This window comes from Perognathus longimembris, chromosome 27 (genome assembly GCF_023159225.1).
Source record: "Perognathus longimembris pacificus isolate PPM17 chromosome 27, ASM2315922v1, whole genome shotgun sequence".
In the NCBI taxonomy this organism is placed as follows: Eukaryota; Metazoa; Chordata; class Mammalia; order Rodentia; family Heteromyidae; genus Perognathus; species Perognathus longimembris.
The window spans coordinates 7,671,175-7,691,447 of NC_063187.1; the positions used below are offsets into that span (position 1 = coordinate 7,671,175).

General features: G+C 60.3%; 1 protein-coding gene across 3 annotated transcripts; it reads left to right on the forward strand.

The window, feature by feature from the left end:
• Positions 1 to 10: 10 nt before the first annotated feature.
• On the forward strand, positions 11 to 9,520 carry Ccdc77 (coiled-coil domain containing 77). Of its 3 annotated transcripts, none has more exons than XM_048335167.1 (12): positions 11 to 129; positions 524 to 577; positions 1,316 to 1,556; positions 2,813 to 2,955; positions 3,934 to 4,030; positions 5,213 to 5,285; positions 6,180 to 6,271; positions 7,022 to 7,170; positions 7,366 to 7,585; positions 8,204 to 8,329; positions 8,443 to 8,595; positions 9,331 to 9,520. In XM_048335167.1, the coding sequence occupies exons 2-12, from the start codon at positions 540 to 542 to the stop codon at positions 9,475 to 9,477; spliced, it is 1,479 nt and encodes a 492-aa protein (XP_048191124.1). In that variant the 5' UTR covers positions 11 to 129; positions 524 to 539; the 3' UTR covers positions 9,478 to 9,520. The 3 variants fall into 3 exon arrangements, with proteins under 3 accessions (XP_048191124.1, XP_048191123.1, XP_048191122.1); XM_048335166.1 differs by having other exon boundaries at positions 18 to 139; positions 503 to 577; XM_048335165.1 differs by having other exon boundaries at positions 18 to 129; positions 503 to 577.
• The last annotated feature ends 10,753 nt before the right edge of the window (positions 9,521 to 20,273 follow it).

Consider the following 20,273-nt stretch of genomic DNA (forward strand, 5'->3'; position numbering starts at 1 on the left):
GGCTTCCGCGCGAACGACCTTCCTATTGGCGCAGAGTCCCAACGGCCGTGCCAGCTCGCGAGCGATTGGCCCGGCGTGTGGCGCCGCGGAGCTTCCCGGTTTGAGTGTGGGGTTTTCGGTTGGGACTCGGCGCCGCGGAGTGAGTGGCGGGTTTTGGGGTGTCGAGGCAGGGGATCGGGGGTAGGGGTGGGGGAAGCAACCCGGGGTCGGGGTCTGGGGGAGACCCGGGGGGTGTTGAGGGGCCAGAATGAAGCGAAGCTGGGTCCCCGCATCCCCCCGCCCCACACTGCACTGGCCCTCGGTTTCCTCATTGGCAAACAAATGGGGGGGGGGGGGGTCAAAGGCCAGGAGGTGTGATTTAAATTTTAAAACAAATTTAAACCCTTTTGTTGTTGGTTTACTCTGTGTGTGTGTGTGTGTATGTGTGTGTGTATGTGTGTGTGTGCAAGAGAAAGAGGAGGGAAGGTATAACCTGTGTCTTCTCTTCCCGGCCCTTCATTAGGAGTTTCCATGTATTTGTTAGGTGTGAATAAGACAGCATGAACTTTACCCCGACACCCACCCCAGTCTGCAAAAAGTAAGATATGTGTTTTGTTTTTAAATTGCTTAAGACGCCGCAGCCTTAGTCCAAGACATAACGGGAGCTAGAAGGGTTCATGTTCAGTCTTGATTTGAACCATGGTAGATCTCATTTCTCTACTCTTACTCAGAATTTAGATTTTAAAAAAAATGGGCGAGGGGGGGGGGGACTGGGGATATGGCCTAGTGGCAAGAGAGCTCGCCTCCTATACATGAAGCCCTGGGTTCGATTCTCCAGCACCACATATCTAGAAAATGGCCAGAAGAGGCGCTGTGGCTCAAGTGGCAGAGTGCTAACCTTGAGCAAAAAGGAAGCCAGGGACAGTGCTCAGGCCCTGAGTCCAAGCCCCAGGACTGGCCAAAAAAAAAAAAGGAACAAACAGTACACCGTAGTGGAGTGCAAGGCTCATCCCGGGTCAGGGCCAGCCATGGGGCCACTGGCTCCCAGATTCTAGGGAGCAGCCAGCATTTGAACACATGCTCCCACTGCCGTCTCGGTTTTGTGGTTACAGGGTCGCCATCCTCCATTTACACGCTAGATTTATTTTTTAGTCTCTCACATGCATTGCATCCAGTTTTAAAGACAGTTTACAAGTGAGTTTGAACACGTACAAGCACTTTAGTCGCAAGCGCTTGAAGAACACCGCCCCCCCCCCCAACCTTCCATCTATGCGATTACAACGGGTTGCAGCTGTCCAGGGCCTGTAACGAAGACCTGCTTCCTGACTCCCCTTAGAACGACCATCGCCGCCCACCGCTGCGGCACCTGCTCGGAGTGCAGGAGCCCCCCCAGATGGAGGGCGATGGCGGACTCGATGGAGTCGACTCCCTTGCCTTCAACCAAAGACCGCCTGGCAGTCCTCTGCCCTTCCCAGGAGCTCCTGGAGTATTATCAGAAGAAGATGGCGGCGTGTGAGATGGAAAACGAGGACCTCCTGCGGAAGCTGGAGCTCTACAAGGAAGTTTGTGAAGGGCAGGTAAAAGCAGTCCAGGTGCCGCGGTCTCCGCCTCCCAAGCAGCCCAAGTCTAGACACCACAGCTTCTCTCTGCCATTAGCGGCGCACACACTTGCAGCTATTCCTTCCTTGCCAGCTGGCTACCGGTCAGCATCCTTCTTGCCTCCGTAGCTTCTTTTCTGATTGCTTTGGGGGGGTTCGCACTCGGGTCCCTCATGCATGTGAGGCAGGTGCTCTGTCTGCCACCGAGTCACACCTCTGGCCCTTCTTTTGGCATTGCTGACTCACAGCCTGGATAACCATGCAGGGGGAGAGGAGGTTGTCCTGTGGGTAATAGGGTGTGAGTAGCTTCTCTGGCCCCTGCCCACTAGATTGGGCCACCAATCGAGTGTCACCAGGCATCACCTGGTGTTTCTTGGGCAGGCTGGGGAGAGCTAGAGGTCAAGGTGAGAGCCAGAAAGGCCCTTCACGTTCTAGAACAAGCTGATGTGGCCTGTTTGGCCACACTCTCAATCACCGCCCAGCAGTTTTCTACCTAAGTGGGTAGGGGCTGGGTCCTTGTCCAACTCTCTCCCTCAGGTCTGCGGCCCGCAGCCTATCTTAGAGCTCTGTCAGCCCAGATCGGGCTTCTACTCCCACAGGAAGGAGGGGCTCACAAATGTGAACTCCCTTCTTGCCTGTCCACACGGTAATCTACAGCTCTGTCTCTGTCACCTGATGGAACTCAAGGCCTCAAGCAAGCTAAGCATGTGCTCTGCAACTGAGCCACACCCCAGCTCATCCTTCAGCTCAAGTCCAGGGCTGAGGGTGTGGTAAACTGCCTAATAAGCCCAAGGCCCTGAGCCCAGACCCCTGGTACCACAGTAATAATAATAATAATTTGAAAACAGCCAAGCACTGGTGGCTCACACCTGTCATCCTAACGACTCAGGAGGCTGAGATCTGAGGATCGCAGTTGGAAGCCAGCCCGGGCAGTCTTTTGTGAGATTCTTATCTCCAATGAACCACCACAAAATCTGGAAGTGGAGCTGTGGCTCCGGTAGTAGAGTTCTAGCCTTGAGTGAAAGAGCCAAAAGACCAGGCCCTGATTCGAGCCCCAGTACCTGTACACAGACACACACACGCACACAATTAGAAACTACACATCCCGGTTGAATTCTGATTAGTGAACCTGGATCTTGAGACTATTTCCATACCAATGGACTTCTCCATGCTCCTTTGAGCCCCAGGATTTTCTCATACTCACACACACACACACACACACTGGTTTCTTGCAGCACAAGCTCGACTGGGATTTGCAGCAGAGGGAGGAAGAAATTGCCGAGTTGCAGAAAGCCCTGAGCGACATGCAGGTGTGCCTCTTCCAGGAACGGGAGCACGTTTTACGCCTCTACTCCGAAAACGACCGGCTGAGAATCAGGTATAATGCAGAAGAAGGGACAGGTCAGAGGAACAAGTCTAAATGACACTGCAGGCGGTAGCCCCGTCCCCAGGTTCTGTCCCCCGGGAAGCAGACTGAGCCGGAGCTCTGCCTGCATGCAGGACAGTAACCGGGAGGCTTCCAGGGCAAGCCCCTGTGAGCAGACTTCTCTGGGCACGGGACACGTACGAGGATTACGACCGCCCTTCAGTGGTGACGGGGGCCGAAGTGCCTTTGAGAGGCAGAGCCTTTGCTCTTCCCCATACCGCCCAGCGGTGGGGTTCAGGCGGCTCTCGTGGGCAGAGCCCAGACTTCGCAGCGGAGGCCCTGGGTCCGGCGCTGCCCTCGGGAAGGGCTCCGCTCGTTGGCGACACACTGCTCTCTGCTTCTCTGAGTCTGTGACGCCCGAGGAGCAGAACCGTGCGGTCCTTTGAGTCTTAGCCTCGTGCCAGGTTTCACCCATGCTCAGCAAGTGGCAAATAGCTTTTTTTTTTCTTTTCTTTCTTTTTTTTGGGTAGCAGGGAGCAGTATTGAGGCTGATCTCAAGGCCTCACATCGTCCCTTCACTTTTACTCAAAGCTGGTGTTCTTCCACTTGAACCATACCCTACGCCTCCACTTGTGGGTTTTATTTTTTTACGTACCAGTCCTGGAGTTTGAACTCGGGGCCTGGGCGCCATCCCAAACTCAAGGCTGGCACTCAACCCCTTGAACCACAGCTCCACTTCCAGCCTCCCGGTGGCTCATTGGGAAGAAGAATGTCACTTTCCTGCCTGGGCTGGCTTCACGCCGTGACCCCCCCAGATCCCGAGTGGTCAGGGTGACGGACATGAGCCCCCAGTGCCCAGCCCCGGGCCAGTTGCAATTCGAGGTCGCTGCGGCCTGACGATTTGTCAGAGGGGAGCTCCTGTCAAAGGAGAGGGGTGTGTCTGCGTGTGCGTGGCACGTGACGTGCACTTGCTTCCCGTGAGCACGGCAGGGAGCTGGAAGACAAGAAGAAGATCCAGAGCCTGCTGGCCCTCGTGGGAACGGACAGCGGGGAAGTGACGTACTTCTACAAGGAGCCGCCCCACAAGGTGAGTGCAGCCGGCACGCAGGGCGAGCCCGGAGTCAGACGGCCCCGACGGCACCGAGCGCGCCCAGCCGTCCCCTCCCCACTCTGACCTCCATCCCACTATGTAGAACTAGAACACCAAACGGCCTCGGGGGGGGGGGGGGGGGGGGGAGCGCTCACCTAGCCTGCGGGAGGGCCGAGTTCATGGCCAGCACCACAGAAGAAGAAAACAAAGCGAAAGCGTAAAGGGGCCAGTGCCAGACGGTCACAGACAAGAGGCCGACCGCGAGGAGAACGTCTCCGTGTGGAGTCCACGTTTAAAACCTTATTTATACTGACGACACACGTGTAAACACACTCGAAGACAGGGACCCATTATACAGAAGTGCCCTCTAACTCTAAACCCCAGGCAAACCGTTACTAATAGGCATGTGTACATCTAGCTTTCTACTCAGAAATATTTGCACATCTATATCTGTGTGTGTGTGCGCGCGTGAGAGTATGCAGACCAGGCTGGCCTTGAATCCCAGGTCCTCCTGACTCCCCAAACCCTGAGGTTTGGGGGGTGTGCCACCACACCCAGGCAATTGTTCACTTTCATAAAGGGTTTCAGTAGGTTTTTTTGTGCGTGTGTATTTTCCATAACTGGTAAAGAACACTTTCCACAGGCATTTTATAAAGGGCCTTGCGACATTTCTTTAACGTAGTTATGTATTTAGTGTATTTCTACTTAATACGTTTTAGTAGTGCATATTAAGTATATTCCAAATATATTAAGTGTATGTAATATGTGTTAAATGGTAAATACATTTAAGTGCTTAATATATTTAATGTATTTATTTTCATGCACGCGTGCCCATCCTGGGGCTTGAATTCAGGGCCCAGACGGACACTGTCCCTTAGCATTTTTTACTCAAGCCAAGCACTCTTACCACATGAGCCCCAGCTCCACTTCTGGCTTTTCTGGGAGGACTTTCCTGCCCAGGCTGGCTTCGAACCTCCATCCTCAGATCTCAGCCTCCTGAGCATGCGGGATGACGGGCATGAGCCACCAGTGAACTATGTCCTCACTCGCGTCCTCAGCACGGGCTTCTACCCAGCCAGCCGCAGCTCTGCCCACACAGCCCACGGCCCGCCCCCTGGCTGGGTGCACGCGTTCATGCTTTGGATTTTGCCAACACCTCACCCTTCCTTACCGCTTCAGGTCACCATTCCCCAGAAGACCGTCCAGCCTGTGGGGGCACAGGAGCCGGGGCGGCCCTCCTCCTGCAAAGCAGGTAACCAGCCGCAGCACCCTCACCCCGGACAGACAGACTCCCTCCCACGCCGCCCAGCCTCTGGCGCCCCCAGCTCCCCCAGGCCACGCGGGAAATTCAGTGCTGTGTAGCGCTGGCTCTCTTTGCTCGTGATTGTTGTTTTAGGGTCGCTGTCCCTTTCTTACTGACACAGCGATGGCACGCGTCCGTGGGGTGCAGACAGCACTTAGGTATTAGTTACACGGAGTCAGGAGAGCAGTGTCCCCGACAGTGAACGTATCCGCTACCGTACCCACGCGCCTTCGTTTCTTCTGTTTTGCTTTCCTCCATTTTGCTTGACTCAGGTTGACTTGATTTCACTTCACTTGGTTTCGTTTCGCTTCAGAGACTCATCGCAGGCTGTCTGCTGGTGGTTTTCAAATAGGCATCTCTCGTTCATTCTTTAGCGTGCGTGTGCGCGTGCGCACTCAGGGCCTGGGCCTGGGCGCCGTCCCTGAGCTCTTTGGCCCAAGGTTGTAGCACTTGAGCCGCAGTGCCACTTCCGGGGTTCCGGTGGTTAGTTGGGGTTCTTCCTCCATCTTCCTCCTCATTGCTGCCACCCTCAGGTTGCATACATCGAATGCCATGGCTGCATGTGAATGCCCTCCCTCCCTCCCTCCCTTCCTCCCTCCCTCCCTGTGTGCCTTTCCACCTCCCCCCCACCCCCGCTTGATTCTTTTTGGAGACTGTAGACCCAACTTGATTGACCCGCTCAAGGTCCACGCGATTATCTGGAGGAAATCCTGGGATAATTAGGTTGAATACTTAGCTGTACGTTGTCCCTGTCTCCTCTGCCTATGCGCTTGGTGCTGGCCCTTGAGCAGCAGAGAGAAAAGCTGAGGGAAGTTCCTGACGAGGTTTTGTTTTGCATTTCAGACCCTAAAATAAGCAGGAAAAGAGCCGCGTTGAGAGAAAAGGAAGACGGTTCCGAGCACCACCCGCGGGACACGGACACGCTGGCCCTGCAGGTGACAGTGTCCCCCACACCTGCTTCCGGGCAGGACCGTGGCACGCGACCCAGGAAGTGGAGGCCCCTGGCTTCTAAGCGCTTAGGTTGTAAAACCCTGAGTTCTCTGCGAACGTTCTAGAAGGGCTTCTCCCAATCTGCAGCCCACCACATTGTCCTCAAGTGGGCGTTTGCCTGGTAGTCACGCTGACAGATGGCCCTGGTCGGAACACGGGTTGTCAGACCCGGGACAGCAGCCAATCGCATCCTGTCTTCCTGGCCTCGGTAGCGCACCTGGGTCGAGATGTTTTCACCCAGTTGCACTGACGTTTCTGTGGCTTGGGTGTGCTGGTTTCCACAGCAGGTTCTACCTTGGGCCTCTCTCTCTAGGGTCATGACAGCAAAAGGAAATGCTCTTGCCATTGCATTGATGTACAGGGGTTGGGGCTTGAACTCAGGGCCTCAAGCTCTGCCTCCAGCTTACATGTTCATTTTGCTGTACGTTTTGAAACCCCAGAACTGAAAAGCGTCATCCTGTTCCTGTGTGCATGAGGTTGTCTTCGATGGCCGCCAGTCCCCAAGGGGCGAAAGGGAGTCCAGGACAGGCCTGGGGGGCGGGGGGCGGGGGGGAGGAGACTTTGCCACCGTCCCCCTGTGATGTAGATTCAGAGCCGAGTGGCCGTCCCGCCACGCTTTGGGGCCGGCCGTGGGCCTGGGGCCGCGGGCCGCGGTGGAGGCGGGAGCGAGTGGCGCCCCCTGTCGGCCTGTGTAGGTAGAAGCGCTGCAGGCGCAGCTGGAGGAGCAGACCAGGCTGTCCCGGGAGCAGGTGCACAGCCTGATGGAGGACCGGAGGATCCACCTGGAGGAGATCCAGGTTCAGCAGCAGCGGAACCAGCACAGGATCAAGGAGCTCACGAGGAGGTGAGCCCGGACGACCACGCCCACCCCCCCCACCCCCTCGCCACGCGCCTCCAGCCCTCAGCCTTCCCCGCCTTCCCGCGGGAGCCCCGCCTCGAGGTCCTCGCTGGACTTCCCGGCCCAGGCTGGCCTCGGGCTGGCAGGCGTGCGGCCCGAACATCCCCGTGTCCGCCTCTGCCCCCCTCCCCCCACCCCCAGCCTCCACCACACGCAGGAGCTGCTGTACGAGAGCACCAAAGACTTCTTACAGCTGCGGTGTGACAGCCAGAGCAAAGAGCAGTCGTGGATGCTGGAGAAGGACCACCTGGTGTCGGAGCTCAGGCAGTGCCGGGGGCAGGGCAGGAAGAAGGAGGACAGGAGCGGACGGGCCCTGCCGGCCTTCCACGAGACGCACCCCACCCAGCACGAGTACCTGAAGGTAACGGCCCTCGTCTTCCTGGAAGCGAAGCCCGCGCGCTCGTGCGCGGGGAGTAAGTGCCGCGACGGCTGCTGGGTATTATTGGCAGTGCCACACGTGCATGCGTGCATGCATGCACTCCTTCACTCCCTCCGTGGGCCCGCTCGGGGCCAGCGGCTCACCCCTGCCACCCCAGCTGCCAAGGAGATGCGGGATGTGGAGGACCTGGTGCCAAGCCGGCCCAGGCAGGAAAGTCCGTGAGACTCTGAAGTCCACCAGCCACCAGAAAGCCAGAGGTGGAGCTGTGGCTCAGGTGGCAGAGCACTGGGCTTGAGCAGAAAGCTAAGGGCTAGCATCCGGGCCCCGAGTTCAAGCCCCAGTACGAGCATCAGTTTCTAGTAGTGTACCTGGGGACAAGGGCTGAGAGAAGAGTCTGGAAATAGGTTTCCACGCCTTCTCCAGAGTTCTCTGCCACACTCTTTCTCTTCCTTTCCTTCTGCCAGTCCTGGGGCTCGAACTCGGGGCCTAGGCACTGTGTGAGCTTTTTGCTCTGCCGCTGAGCCGCCTCCCCGGGGCTTAGCACGCCTCCCCGCTGCCGCCTCCCTCATCCCCGCGGCCCTTTGTCCCTTTGTCCCGCAGTCCCTGAAGGACAAGTTAGTACAGGAGCAGAAGCTGTCCGCCATGTACCAGGAGCAGTGCATTTCCCTGGAGGAGGAGCTCGCCCGCATTCGGGAGGAGGAGGGCGCCAGGAGGGAGATTTTCAAGGCAGGAGAGGCTCTACCTGGTGGGGTGGGAGGGTGGGGGGGGGCAGCCGCACCCCTGCCTGCCAGTGGATCCCCTCCCCTCCCTCCAGCTCACCCACCCCGTTGCCCCGTCAGGACCGCTCGCACAAGATGGGGAAGCGCTTGCAGATGATGACCAAACGCTACGAGGCCCTGGAGCACCGGCGCGCCCTGGAGGTGGAGGGCTTCAAGACCGACATCCGGGGCCTCCGGCAGAAGCTCAAAGACCTGGAGCAGATGCTCTACAGGGTAGGAGCTGGACCCCAGGACCGCCGGGAGGGCCGGGCGGAGACGCAGGGCTCCCCAGAAGAGCCCCGGGCACCCCGAGAAGCCCCCCCACCCTGAAAATCAGTTTAGGTGCCCTCCCATAAGCGCAGGCAAAAAACAAAGGGAGTGACGAATACGTGTGTCTAGGCCTGGCACCAGTGACTCACGCCTGTAATCCTAGATGGAGTCCAGAGCCAGCCCAGGCAGGAAGGGCCATGAGACCCTTAGCTCCGATGAGCCACAGCACGTGGGAAGTGGAGCCGTGGCTCAGGTGGTAGAGCGCCAGCCATGAGTGAGAAAGCTCAGGGACAGCACCCAGGCCCCGAGTTCAAATTTCCCAGGACCGGCACACACCCCAAGTCCTTCCGAGCAAACCTGGGAGTTGTGGTTCCGTGTCACCTTGGGACCCCTTGCCGACATCCGGGGTCCCCCGCAAAGCCCAGTGGTGGCCGAGCATGGCAAGGTCCGTTTGGGGAGAGCCGCGCCCCCGCTGTTTCCGCGGTCTCTCTGGTAGCCATTGCCGCCTGCTTACCGACGCCCACCTGCAGGCTCCTCCCCCGACGGCAGGGCGGGGACGCGCCTGCCTTCTCCCACGCTCCCTCCGTCACCGAGTGCGTGACGGTGGCCGGAGGCGACCCTCGGATCGCGCCCGCCTGGCGGTGCCCGGCACCAGGCCGCGCTCAGCCCGTGCCCCCTCCCCCTCCCCCCACTCCGCAGGCCACCCTGAGCACCCAGGCCAACAAGGACCTGGCCATGCTCTGCGAGGTCCGCAGCAGCAACCGGCGGGCGCACAAGATCCAAGGGGAGCTGCGGAACCTCAAGTCCAAAGTATTCGGGCTGGAGAACCAGCTGAGGCTCTGCTGACCCGGGCGGGCCCCGCCGACCACGCCCAGGCCCCGCCCAGGCCCCCGGCAGGCGGAGAGCTGGGCGGGGGCTCGCCGGGGTGACACCCTACCTGTCATTTCACTGTCCTACCGTAGCCTTGTTTGGGGGGTGGGGGTGGGGGCCCGGGTTATTTATCATTTCTCTCAGATGTTTTGACTTTTTATGTCTTTAAAACGATGGTGAAACTGAGGAAGAACCGTCTTGGCCGTGAGCTTGGCCGGGGTCAGTGGGCAGGACACTTGGGGGGGGGGGGTAGTGGGGCAAAGGCCACGCTGCCCATCAGCCGGGCAGCTCCTGTCGCGAGCCTGCCCCGGGCGGCCACCAGGGGGCACCAGACACCCCGCCCTGGGGCCCGGCCTCAGCCCAGAGCCCAGGCACGGGGACCCTTGTGTGAAAAAGTTTGACATTTTATCCATGTTTGTTTGTGGTTTTTTTTTTGGTTTTTTTTTTGGTTTTTTTTTTGGCCAGTCCTGGGCCTTGGACTCAGGGTCCGAGTACCGAGCCACAGCGCCGCTTCTGGCCGTTTTCTGTATATGTGGTGCTGGGGAATCGAACCTAGGGCCTCGTGTATCCGAGGCAGGCACTCTTGCCACTAGGCTATATCCCCAGCCCCATGTTTGTTTGTTTTAATCTGTGTGTTTCAAGTGAACTATTTTCAATAAAGGATGTGGTTAAGAGTCTGTAACTTTCCCCAAATGAGCTCGGGGAACACTTTGTAACAACTCGCCCGTCCCTCCGTGCCCTGGGGCTGCATAGCTGGGTTTATTCCGGGAAGCGCCTCGAGGTCAGCAGCAGGATGGGGGACACACACACGCACACACGCACACGCAGCCACAACCTTGCGGTGTGTGAGACAAACGTTTGGCTGAGCGAGGTGACACATGCCTCCCATCCCAGCACAGGAGGCCCCCCCCCCCCCCCGCGATGACAGATGTGCACCCCACATCCAGCTTCCCCTGGGGAGACCGAGTCTCTGGGGTTTTCTGCCTGGGCCGGCCTTGAACCACGATCCTCCCGTTGTTGGCCTCCTAAGGAGCTAGGATGACGGCCGTGAGCCACCAGCGCCCAGCTTTGCCTCCTCTGCCTCCCTCTACCTGTGAACCCGACTGCAACCGTAATAAACAGCAGCTCCCCCTCGGCCCACCCCTGCCCGCCCCTGCCCGCCCGCCGGTCACCCCGCCAGCTAGCCACGGCACCGCCGGCTCCGATCGGTACCAGGGCAGTACGGCCCCTGCTGGCTGCCGCGAGCCTTTTAATTGGCAAGCTTGCCTTGACATTGAGAGAGGGCAATTAAATATTAAACGGGGACCCAGATTTCTAAGGAGGTCTGTGCGTTATCATCATGTAGATCTCGCTTGGTCCTGGCTCAGCCATCGGGGCAGAAGCACGGTGACGTCTGGGCTTCCGCCCAGGACGCCGGCCCTCCTCCTGGCCCCCCCTCAGGTGAGAGTCCAGGCCGCCTGCCCCCTGATAAGCCCTGCAGAGAATAGCTCCCTTCCCATTTGCCTTCCCGTCAAAGCCTTGAGCTCCTCCAGTTCCGCATCCTCGGCCAGTTTCACCTCCAGTCGGCTGTCGGTCCTGGGGCTTGAACTCAGGACCTGGGCACTGTCCCTGAATGGCTTTTGCTCCAGGCTGGCGCTCTACCACGTGAGCCACGGGGCCACTTCCAGTTTCCTGCTGGCTCAGTGGACGTGAGAGTCTCACGGACTCTCCTGCCCGGGCTGCCTTCGGACTCCATCCTCCGGTCTCAGCCTCCTGAGTAGCTGGGATGACAGGCGGGAGCCGCCCCTGCCCAGGTCCGAAGTTGTAGCCACAAGCCACCGGTGTCCTCTCCTTATTCCCTGGAGCTGAGCGTAGTGGCAGACACCTGTAATCCCAGCTCCCGGTGCAGTGTCAGATGCAATCCCAGGCCAGGCCATGGTAGCCGGGAGACCCCGGCTCAAAGCAGCAAATGCCACACACAAAGGACCGGGGCAGAGCTCGAGTGTCCCTCATCGGCCTGGCACACGCAGGGTTCTGGCTTTCGTCCCCCGGCCCTACCACCGAGTAAAGAGAAACCCTGTGGGCTTGCTTTCCCCGAGAACGGCGCGTGTAATTGAAGCGAAACCTACCCCCCTTTTCCCGTCTAGACAGCCAAGGTAATGGGGCTCAGAGATAAGGAGATCTGAGCGCACGGGGGAGGCGGGTGGCCAGCCTTTGTGAGGCCGGGCTCAAGCCTCCTCAGGGTTCACTCGGAACCTGTCAAAGAGAAGCTCTGGAGCCTGAAGCGAGGCGATTGCTTGAGCAACCCCCCCCCCCCACCCCGAGTGTGAGACCAGCTGGATATCAGCAAGATAAAAAGACCTGGCCTCACATCAGCTTACTCCAGAGGCAGAGATCAAGAGGATCAAGGTTCGAGGCCAGCCTGGGCAAAAAGGAAATAAGACAGACACACACACCCATCTCTCAATCAATAAGCGCTGGCTGGAGGCATGGCTCAAGTGGTAGCAGGCCTGCCCAGCAAAGAACAAGGCCCTGAGTTCAAACCCCCATAACCACCCCCCAAAAGATTTTTGTTAAAAATAACACCAAGTTGTACTTGTCCTTCCAACCGTAAAGCTGGCGACTGCCCGGTGGTACAGGCGGCTGGAGGGGCTGGGGCGGTGGGCTTGCTCGGAGGGGAGGGAGCCGGGCAGCGTGGCTCTGAACCCCGCCTCGCGGGGCTTCCCCAGGGCCTCCCCGAATTCCAGGGAGCCATCTGGATACACTGGGCATTTTTGTTTTCTCCCCTCCATCGCCAGCCAGCCGGGGTGGCGGCCACCGACTCAAAGGCCAGTCTGTTCTGGGAGAGGACGGTGTGGGCCCCAGCCAGACCCCCAGCAGCCATACTTAGATAACACCGCCAGGCCCGCCCGGGAAACCTGAGCCCCAGCCCCATCATCAAGGGGGGGGGGGGGCGGCTGCAACCCGAGCCCGGCTTTCCAGATAGGAGATCTCGCAGTGATTGAGGAGCAGGCGGCAGGCTGGGGTTCCCTGGCCCGCCTGCACCTCCAAACCCACACAAAGAAGGGTTTCACCAAGTCTGTCTGGGGGCTTGGCCGCCGGCGCTGGTGGGTGGCTCTGCGCACATACGCCAGGCTTCTAGATCACTGTTCTTCCCCGCAAAGCCCTAAGGTGGGTTAGTAGAGCTGAGTGCAGGGCCTGGTGCCTGAGGAGAAACTTCCGTACCCCAGTTCTCTCTATTTCTCTCTCTCTTTCTCTCTTTCTCTGTCACTCTCTGTCTTTCTCTGTCTCCACCCCCACCCCCCCCACTCCCGTCCCTCTCTCTCTCCATGCTGGCCAGGACCTCGTACGCGCTAGGTAAGCATTCTACCACTGAGCCATACCCTGTGTGATCAGGGGAAGGCACCCTTCCATGAGCAACTACAGAGCACCAGAGCCTCACGGGGATGGAGAATGAACCCAGGGCCCCTGTATCCCAGCGTCTCGTTGAACGGTAGTAAGAAACATTCAGTGATCCAGGCGTGGTAGCACACCCCTGCAATCCCAGCTTCTCCGGAGAAAGGACCCCGGGGGGAGGGGGAGTGCTGTGGAACTCCAACGGTACAGCATATAAAGCCGTGAGCTCATGCCCCTCACCACCTTCTGGGGGGGGGTGACCCCCATAGTAACCAACTCTGCAGAAAGATTTGGAGGCGTGGACTCAGGGAAGGAAGGACAGGGATAAAGATCCTCCCTGGAGTGAAGAGCGGGGAGCAGGGGATGCTGCCTGGGACGGGGGAGCCCCTCCCCCCTGCAAAGAGGAGAGTCACACGGTTGAGCTCACAAGCGCAAGGCCCCGAGTTCAAATCCCAGTGCGACTCTCTCCCTCCACCAAACAAGACAACGCACCGGATCCAAGGGCTGGGCTGAGGCTCGGTCGTGGAGCGCTTGCAGAGGGGGCCCAAGGCCTCGCCTGGGTTTCTTCTCCACCGCCGACCAGGAAAAGGAAATCAACAACAGAAATCACTGCACCGGGCAGCGGCGGCTCACGGCGCCCGCCCGTCATCCCGGCGACTCGGGAGGCTGAGATCGGAGGACCACGGCTCGAAGTCAGCCCGGGCGGAAAGGTCCCTGAGACGCTTATCTCCGCCCACCCAGGAAAAGCTGGAAGTAAAGGGTGCAGAAAAGCCACGAGAGGGCCTGCGGCCCTGAGTTCAAGCCTCAGTACTGGCACAAAGAAAGGAAGAAAACCCATTGGATCTCGGGTGTGAAGTTAGAACTCCTCCACGAAGCCCAGCCCCTTTCCTCCCCGTGATATGAGCCAGGGACACCGATGGCTTGCGGCAATGGTTTGCACACACACACACACACACTGTAGGCACATGAGCACACGTGTGTGCACGGACACACACACATGCAAATGTGCAACACGTGCGCATGCACGTACAACCCCACTCCATGCCCACACAAGCACACCTGCTTCGGAGCACACAGCCACACACCCACATCCGCATGTGCACCCGTGTGTGTGCGCGTGGGCATACGCTCACGTGTGTGTGTGCGTGCACACACGTGTGGAAGAGCAGGCTGGCCACGGGGAAGGCCTCTGAGCACCAGCGGGCTAAAGACCCGGATCCAGGCTCTCTGACCTTCAGGTCACCTTGAAGAAGCCCAGGCTGGCCAAGCCTTGGCTGCTCCCAGCTGGGTCACCTCCAACTGCTGACTGGCAGCCCCTGCCTGGCCCCGCCACACCTGCAGGTGAGGGAAGGCTCGGAACGCGTCCCACATCCCCTAGGGGGACGGCTCAGAGACGGTGACCCCGGCTGCCGTCACACCACCGTCCTCTGGATTTGCCTGCTGAGGGTCTGCCGGGTGTTTGCTCCAGAAAGACCCCCCCACCCCCAACCACCAGGGGCCACCCACGGCCCCCACGCCCTCCCCCAGAGTCTCCATGCGCAAGGTGGAGACAGCACTTCCCAAGAGGAAGGCTTACTCATCGCTGGGACAGAACTACAGCTTTGTTTTGCCCTCTCCCACCCTCCCTCCACGTCCTTTCCCTTCCTTAGGTAAGCACTCTACCACCTGAGCCTCCCTCCCTCCTCCCCTCCCCCCCACCTTCTTTCCTGCCTTGCTTTCTTTGCTTTGTCCCTTTAGTCCACAGAACCAGGTCCTGTAGCCCAGGCCATCCTGGAACCTCCGATCTCATTTCTCAGTCAGAGCAAACGCTCAAGACTCATCTGAACGCACAAGCAAAAAGCAAGAAGGACTGGGGTGTGGCTCAAGTGGTAGAATGCTTGCCAGCCAAGACCCCGAGTTCAAACCCCAAGACCATCAAAGGAAGTAAAGAAGAAGTTTTGCTGGGCCCGGCGAGCCTAACCCATTTTGGCTTGAATGGGTTTCCCCCGGTCGACGTGAGGATGGAAAGTGTTTGGGAAGTTCCAGAAGTCGCTAAATGTTGGAGCAGATATGTAGACAGATAAGAGAATTTTATGATGGTTGGGGGTCAGGGTGGGCTGGAGGAGGGGGCAGCATTTGGGAAGAATGACAACAGTCTAGTAGACCTTTGGGGACCTTGAGCTTCTGACTAATACTGGAAGCAGGAAGAAGGAAATCAAGGCACTCAGTCCTGCCGACTTCAGTCTGGGACATACATCTGCATGCTCAGCACCTGATTTGAAAACATCTGGGAACACTTTCGACCTTTCCCCTTCTTCTCCAGGAACTAGAGTGGAAAAATCAGTCCTTTCCCGGATGAGTGACTGCAAGCACTTGGGACAGTTCCCTCTCGCTCGCTGCCCCTCTGGACTTGGATTATCTCATTTAAACCAGCCAGTACTGCTCTACCGGCCCAAAGGCCAGGGCGTGTGGAATGCAGACTGTCCTGTGGACCCTTGGAACTCTCCAATGGTTTTCCTTTGTATTTGTTTTCTTCCCTATTTTCCTTGTGGTCTGGGGGCTTGAACTCAGGGCTGGTAAACGTGTGTCGCTGGGATGACGCACGCCAGATGTGTGTGCTGAGATGAGCTGACCCCTAGAACCTCGGGATCCAAACCTCATTGGCAGGTGTGAGCTACCGCCATGGGCCCCAGTGCCCTTTTCATTTTTGTTTTGTTTGTTTTTCTTTTTATTTTTTTTAAAGACTCTACCACACTGGGTTCCCCCAGTGCTGCGTTTAAGACATATAGTTCAGAGACGTGAGGATCCGAAGATCTGATCCGGGAGGCCCAGCTATCGCTGAGCGAAACGCGCAACATAACATCATATCGCCAGGATTTCTGCTAGCAGGACCATCATAGGCCAAAAAAAAAAAAAAAGAGCCTGACTGGAAGCCAGGTGCAGGTGGCTCACGCCTGCCAGCTACCAGCTACCAGCTACCAGCTACCAGCTGCTGGGGAGCCTGAGATCTGAGGATGGGGGTTGAAAGGCGGCCTGGGCAGGGAAGCGGGTGAGACTCTTTGTCTCCAATGCTTCAGCACAGAGCTGGAAGCGGAGCTGTGGCTCTCGTGGTAGAGCGCCCACCTGGCCTAGAGCAGAAAAAGCTGATGGACAGAGTCCAGGCCCTGAGTCCTGGCCCCAGGACCCGCGTGCGTGCACACTCACACACTCACAAACACACACTCTCTCACAAACAAAAACCCTGCCACCAACACGACTGGCCTCGTGTCCAAGAGGTGACTCAGTTTCCCTTGGCAGAACCTCAATACCAATGTCTGTGTTGTCCCACCCCCTGAGAGCAGAGGCCTGGGGGTGGGGGAAGGAGGATGAACCCCGTTCTCCAGCCCCACCTCCCGCCAACCCCGTACATCCGCACATCCGCGGGGCCCTGGCTCCTTCTTGGGGGACAAACCTACCTGCGTCCAGAGGGCGGGCATGGGCGGGACGCGAGGGGGCGCGGCCTCGCCAGGGGCGGGACAGCCCCATCCCCTCCCTTCTCGAGGGCGGAGCCCACCTGTATCCAGAGGGCAGGTTGGGCGGAGCCGAGGGGGGGCGTGCTCTAGGAGGGCGTGGCGAGGGCTGAGCGGCCAATCCCCTCCTTCCCAGGGGCGGAGCCAACCTGTGCTCCAGGGGCGGGGCTTGAAGCCTGGCCTTGGAGAGGCCGGGCCTGGGCCCCACCCCTCCCTCCCTCTCGGGGGTGGAGCCAGCGTGAATCCAGAGTGCAGGCTAGGAGAGGCTCGTACGGGGGCGTGGCCTGCGAAGGGCGCGGCCAGGGCAGGGGCTGGAAGCCTCTTTCCCGCTCCGCCCACTCGGGGGCGGAGCCATCCAGAATCAAGAGCGCTGACTGGACGTGGCTGTCGCGGGGGGCGTGGCCGGGGGCGTGGCCGGGGCTAGAAGCCTTTTTCCCCTCTCCTCCCACTCGGGGGCGGAGCCATCCAGAGTCCAGAGCGCTGGCTGGAGGTGGGTGTTGTGGGGGCGTGGCCGGGGGTGGTGTGGGCGTGTCCTGGGCGGGGCCGGGGGCGGGGCCGGGCCGGCAGCCTCTTCCCCGCTCCTCCTCCTCGGGGCGGAGTCCACCTGCGGCCGGCGGGAGGCGCGGCCGATGGGGGCGCGGCCCGGGCCGGGGCCTGGGCGGGGCCGCAGGTGGGGTGTGAGGTGCCGCGCGGAGCTGCGGGTGGCCAGAGCCGAGGCTGGCGAGCCGACGGGCGGGCGGGCGGGCGGAGGCCGGCGTGGTGGTCCCGGGGCGCCCGACACACCCGCGAGCGCGCCCGCCGCGCGCCCCGGAGCATGAGCCGCAGCCCGGCGGCCGCGCGTCCGGGGGACCCGGCCTGAAGTTGGGGGCGCGGCGCGGCGCGGCGCCATGGGGAGCCCCCGGGCCGCGCTGCCGCGGCTGCTGGCGCGCCCGGCCCGGCTGCTGCGGAGGCGCTTCCGGCTGCTGCTCGGGCTGGCCGCGGTCTCGGTGGGGCTCTGGACGCTCTACCTGGAGCTGGTGGCGTCGGCGCAGGGCGGCGGGAACCCGCTGAACCGGAGTAAGTACGGCGGGGGCGGGGGCGGGGGGGGCGCGCCCGGGGGGGGGGCCTCCCCGCCCCTCCCCTCTCCGGGTGCCGCCCCGCGCCCGCTCCGGGGTGGGGGAGCCCGCGTGCGATCTCCCCTCGCGGGAGGGAAACGCGCCGTCCGGGCTACCGGGGTCCGGGTGTCCCCATCCCCGCGCCACCAGCACCCCACCGACGGCCTTGTCCCGTCGCGCCTTTTGGGGGGGGCTGTGCCTCCTCCGGGGGCGCCGCCCTGCCCCGCGGCCGGCCTGTCCCCCCCCACCCCTCCCCGCGGGGCCCTCTGCGCACCCCAGGCCCCGGCGGGGACGCACCCAGCGGGTGCGCCCTGTGCGCCCTGTGCGCGCGCGCCGGTGCCTCAGTTGCGCCCCGGGGGGGGGGCGGGAGGGAGGGAGCGAGGTGGGGACGCTCATCGTGGGGACATTCCCCGGAGGGCCGGGAGCCCTTCTGCAGCCCCCGGGGGGGGGGGACGCCGGCTCTGGGTCTCCCCACCTAGGAAACTCAGAGAGGAGGGAGGGGGACGCTGGGACGCGAACCCGGGCAGCACCTCTGCCCAGAGCCGGGTGTGGTGGCTTTCCTCCCGCCGTGGCCAGAAAGCAGGGAGCTACTGGGGACAGTAACCGGGCTGGCCTGGCTGGCCGCGGGTGTGCGCCTGCGCTGGCACTGGGCTCGAACTCGGGGTCGGGGCGCTGCCCGGTGTAGCCTTTTCACCCCAGGGTGGTGTTACAACACTGGGGCTGCACAGCTCCTCCTCCTCCTCCTCCTCCTCCTCCTCCTCCTCCTCCTCCTCCTCCTCCTCCTCCTCCTCCTCCTCCTCCTCCTCCTCTTCTTCTTCCTCTTCTTCTTCCTTCTTCTTCTTTCTCCTCTTCCTCCTCCTCCTCCTCCTCCTCCTCCTCCTCCTCCTCCTCCTCCTCCTCCTCCTCCTCCTCCTTCCCCCCTCCTCGCTTTTTACTGGTTAAGAGTGTGTGTGTGTGTGTGTGTGTGTGCGCGCGTGGTGGTGGTGGGGGCTGTGTGGATCGGCTTTGTCTGCCCTGGGCTAGGCCCGCACTGCCGTCCGTCCGTCCTCAGATCTCAACCTCCAGAGTAGCGAGGATTCCAGGCTGGGGGTGTATGCTGGGGAGTGTGGCTCGGCCACCATGGACGGGGACGAGGGAGCGAAGCCACACACAGCTCCTCTGGCCTTCGTGGCCTCCAGGGCCCCCGCCCCACCCCCTTCCATCTGGACACTGCGGTTGTATGAACTCTGTCACTTGAGCGTATCCAAGGCACAGAGCGGCCAGCACCCCCCCCCCCGGGGGCGGGAAGGGAGGCTGCCCTCCGCCAGGCCCCCGGCCTTCTCTCGGCTGGGCAGCCACTCTGGCGTCCTTTCCCCTGGACCGCCCAGCTGCCTCCTCTTGACAACTCCCCGGAGGAGCGTTTTTCCTCCGCAGATCAGCCTCAGGTGGCTGAGCTCCCCGCAGGCAGGCCCAGGAGAGAGCCCCCTGCCCCCATCCTGGGGAGCCTCCCTCCTCCGGGTGCATCCCAGCTTTCTCATCCAGAGCCATCAGTTCTGGGAGCTGCCCGGTTCCCTTCCTGGATGAAGCTAATTTGGTTTTCTCATTCCTTGTTTCTTTTTCCGAAAGGCGCCCTCTCCAAAAACAAACCCAAAAAAGTTACCAGTGTCCTATTCCAAAAAAAAAGGTTAATGGTTGAGAGGGGATCTTGCTATGTATGTAGCCCACACAGGCTTTTCTGAACTTTCCATACACTTACGTTATCGCCTATCCCCCAACACTCACACACACACACGCACGCACACACACACACCCGGGATTACAGGCATGCGTCACCACGCTTGGATCTCACGCCGTCCCTTGTTAACAGGTGGCTAAGCCGGGCGTGGAGGGACCCCTCGATTCTTTCCCTCTGCCTCCCGCAACGCGGCGGGCGGTCCATCTGCGGTGGAAGAACGCCTCCCCCTTCCTGACCGTCACCGGTGGCTCCTCCAGCCCCGTCTTCTTTCCTTGTTGCGAAGCCAGGTGTCTGGCATATGGCATCTTCTCTGGTTCTGTCGCTCGAACCCGTCGCTCAGCGCCGTTCCTCCGGAGGGTAGGAAGGGGGGGCATGGGAGGAGAAACCAGGAACACGGAGGCAGGAAAGGACCAAGGCCGGGGCTTTTCCTCCTCCACACCCTGCATACCAAACTGGCAGCAACCAAAGTTGTAAAACTGCCCTCCTGGGACTGTACTGGGGCCCTGACCACAGCTACCACGTCTTGGCCCGCCCCCCGTCCCTCACTCCCCCACCCCACCTCCTTTCTCTAGTAATCTTTGCCCGTTTTCTCCACCGCCAGCCCCTGCCGCCCGGAGGCCTGTGATTTGCCTGCCCCTATAGAAAGATGGCAGTCACAAAACTGCAGGCTGGTCGACTAATGACCGGGAAGGCGTCTCCCGCTGCGACTTCTGGAAACAACACCCCCCCCCCAAAAAAAAAGCTGAAGATGTGGATATGAACCATTTGGGCCACATGGGCAGAGAAAGATGTAACGGCAGTTGGGAGGGTTTCAGAGGAAAACCACTGAAATCATTGGCAAGTGGAAGAAGGAGGGTCCTGCGGGCAGAGGAACGAGAGCCCTGTGCTCACTCTGTGGCTCAAATATTTATTTAAGAGCACACCCTGGGCAGGGTAGATAGGAGGTTGCTGCAATCTCAGTCTTCTTTCTCGGAGGGCGCAAGGTGCTCATATGAAAAGAAAGCGGCTGCCCGCGAAACCGTCATTAGGTTTTCCGAAGGTAGCGGCTAGGTTTTGCTGGGCCACGGCCCTGATTCCTTTCCCGAGAGTGGGAACGCTGGA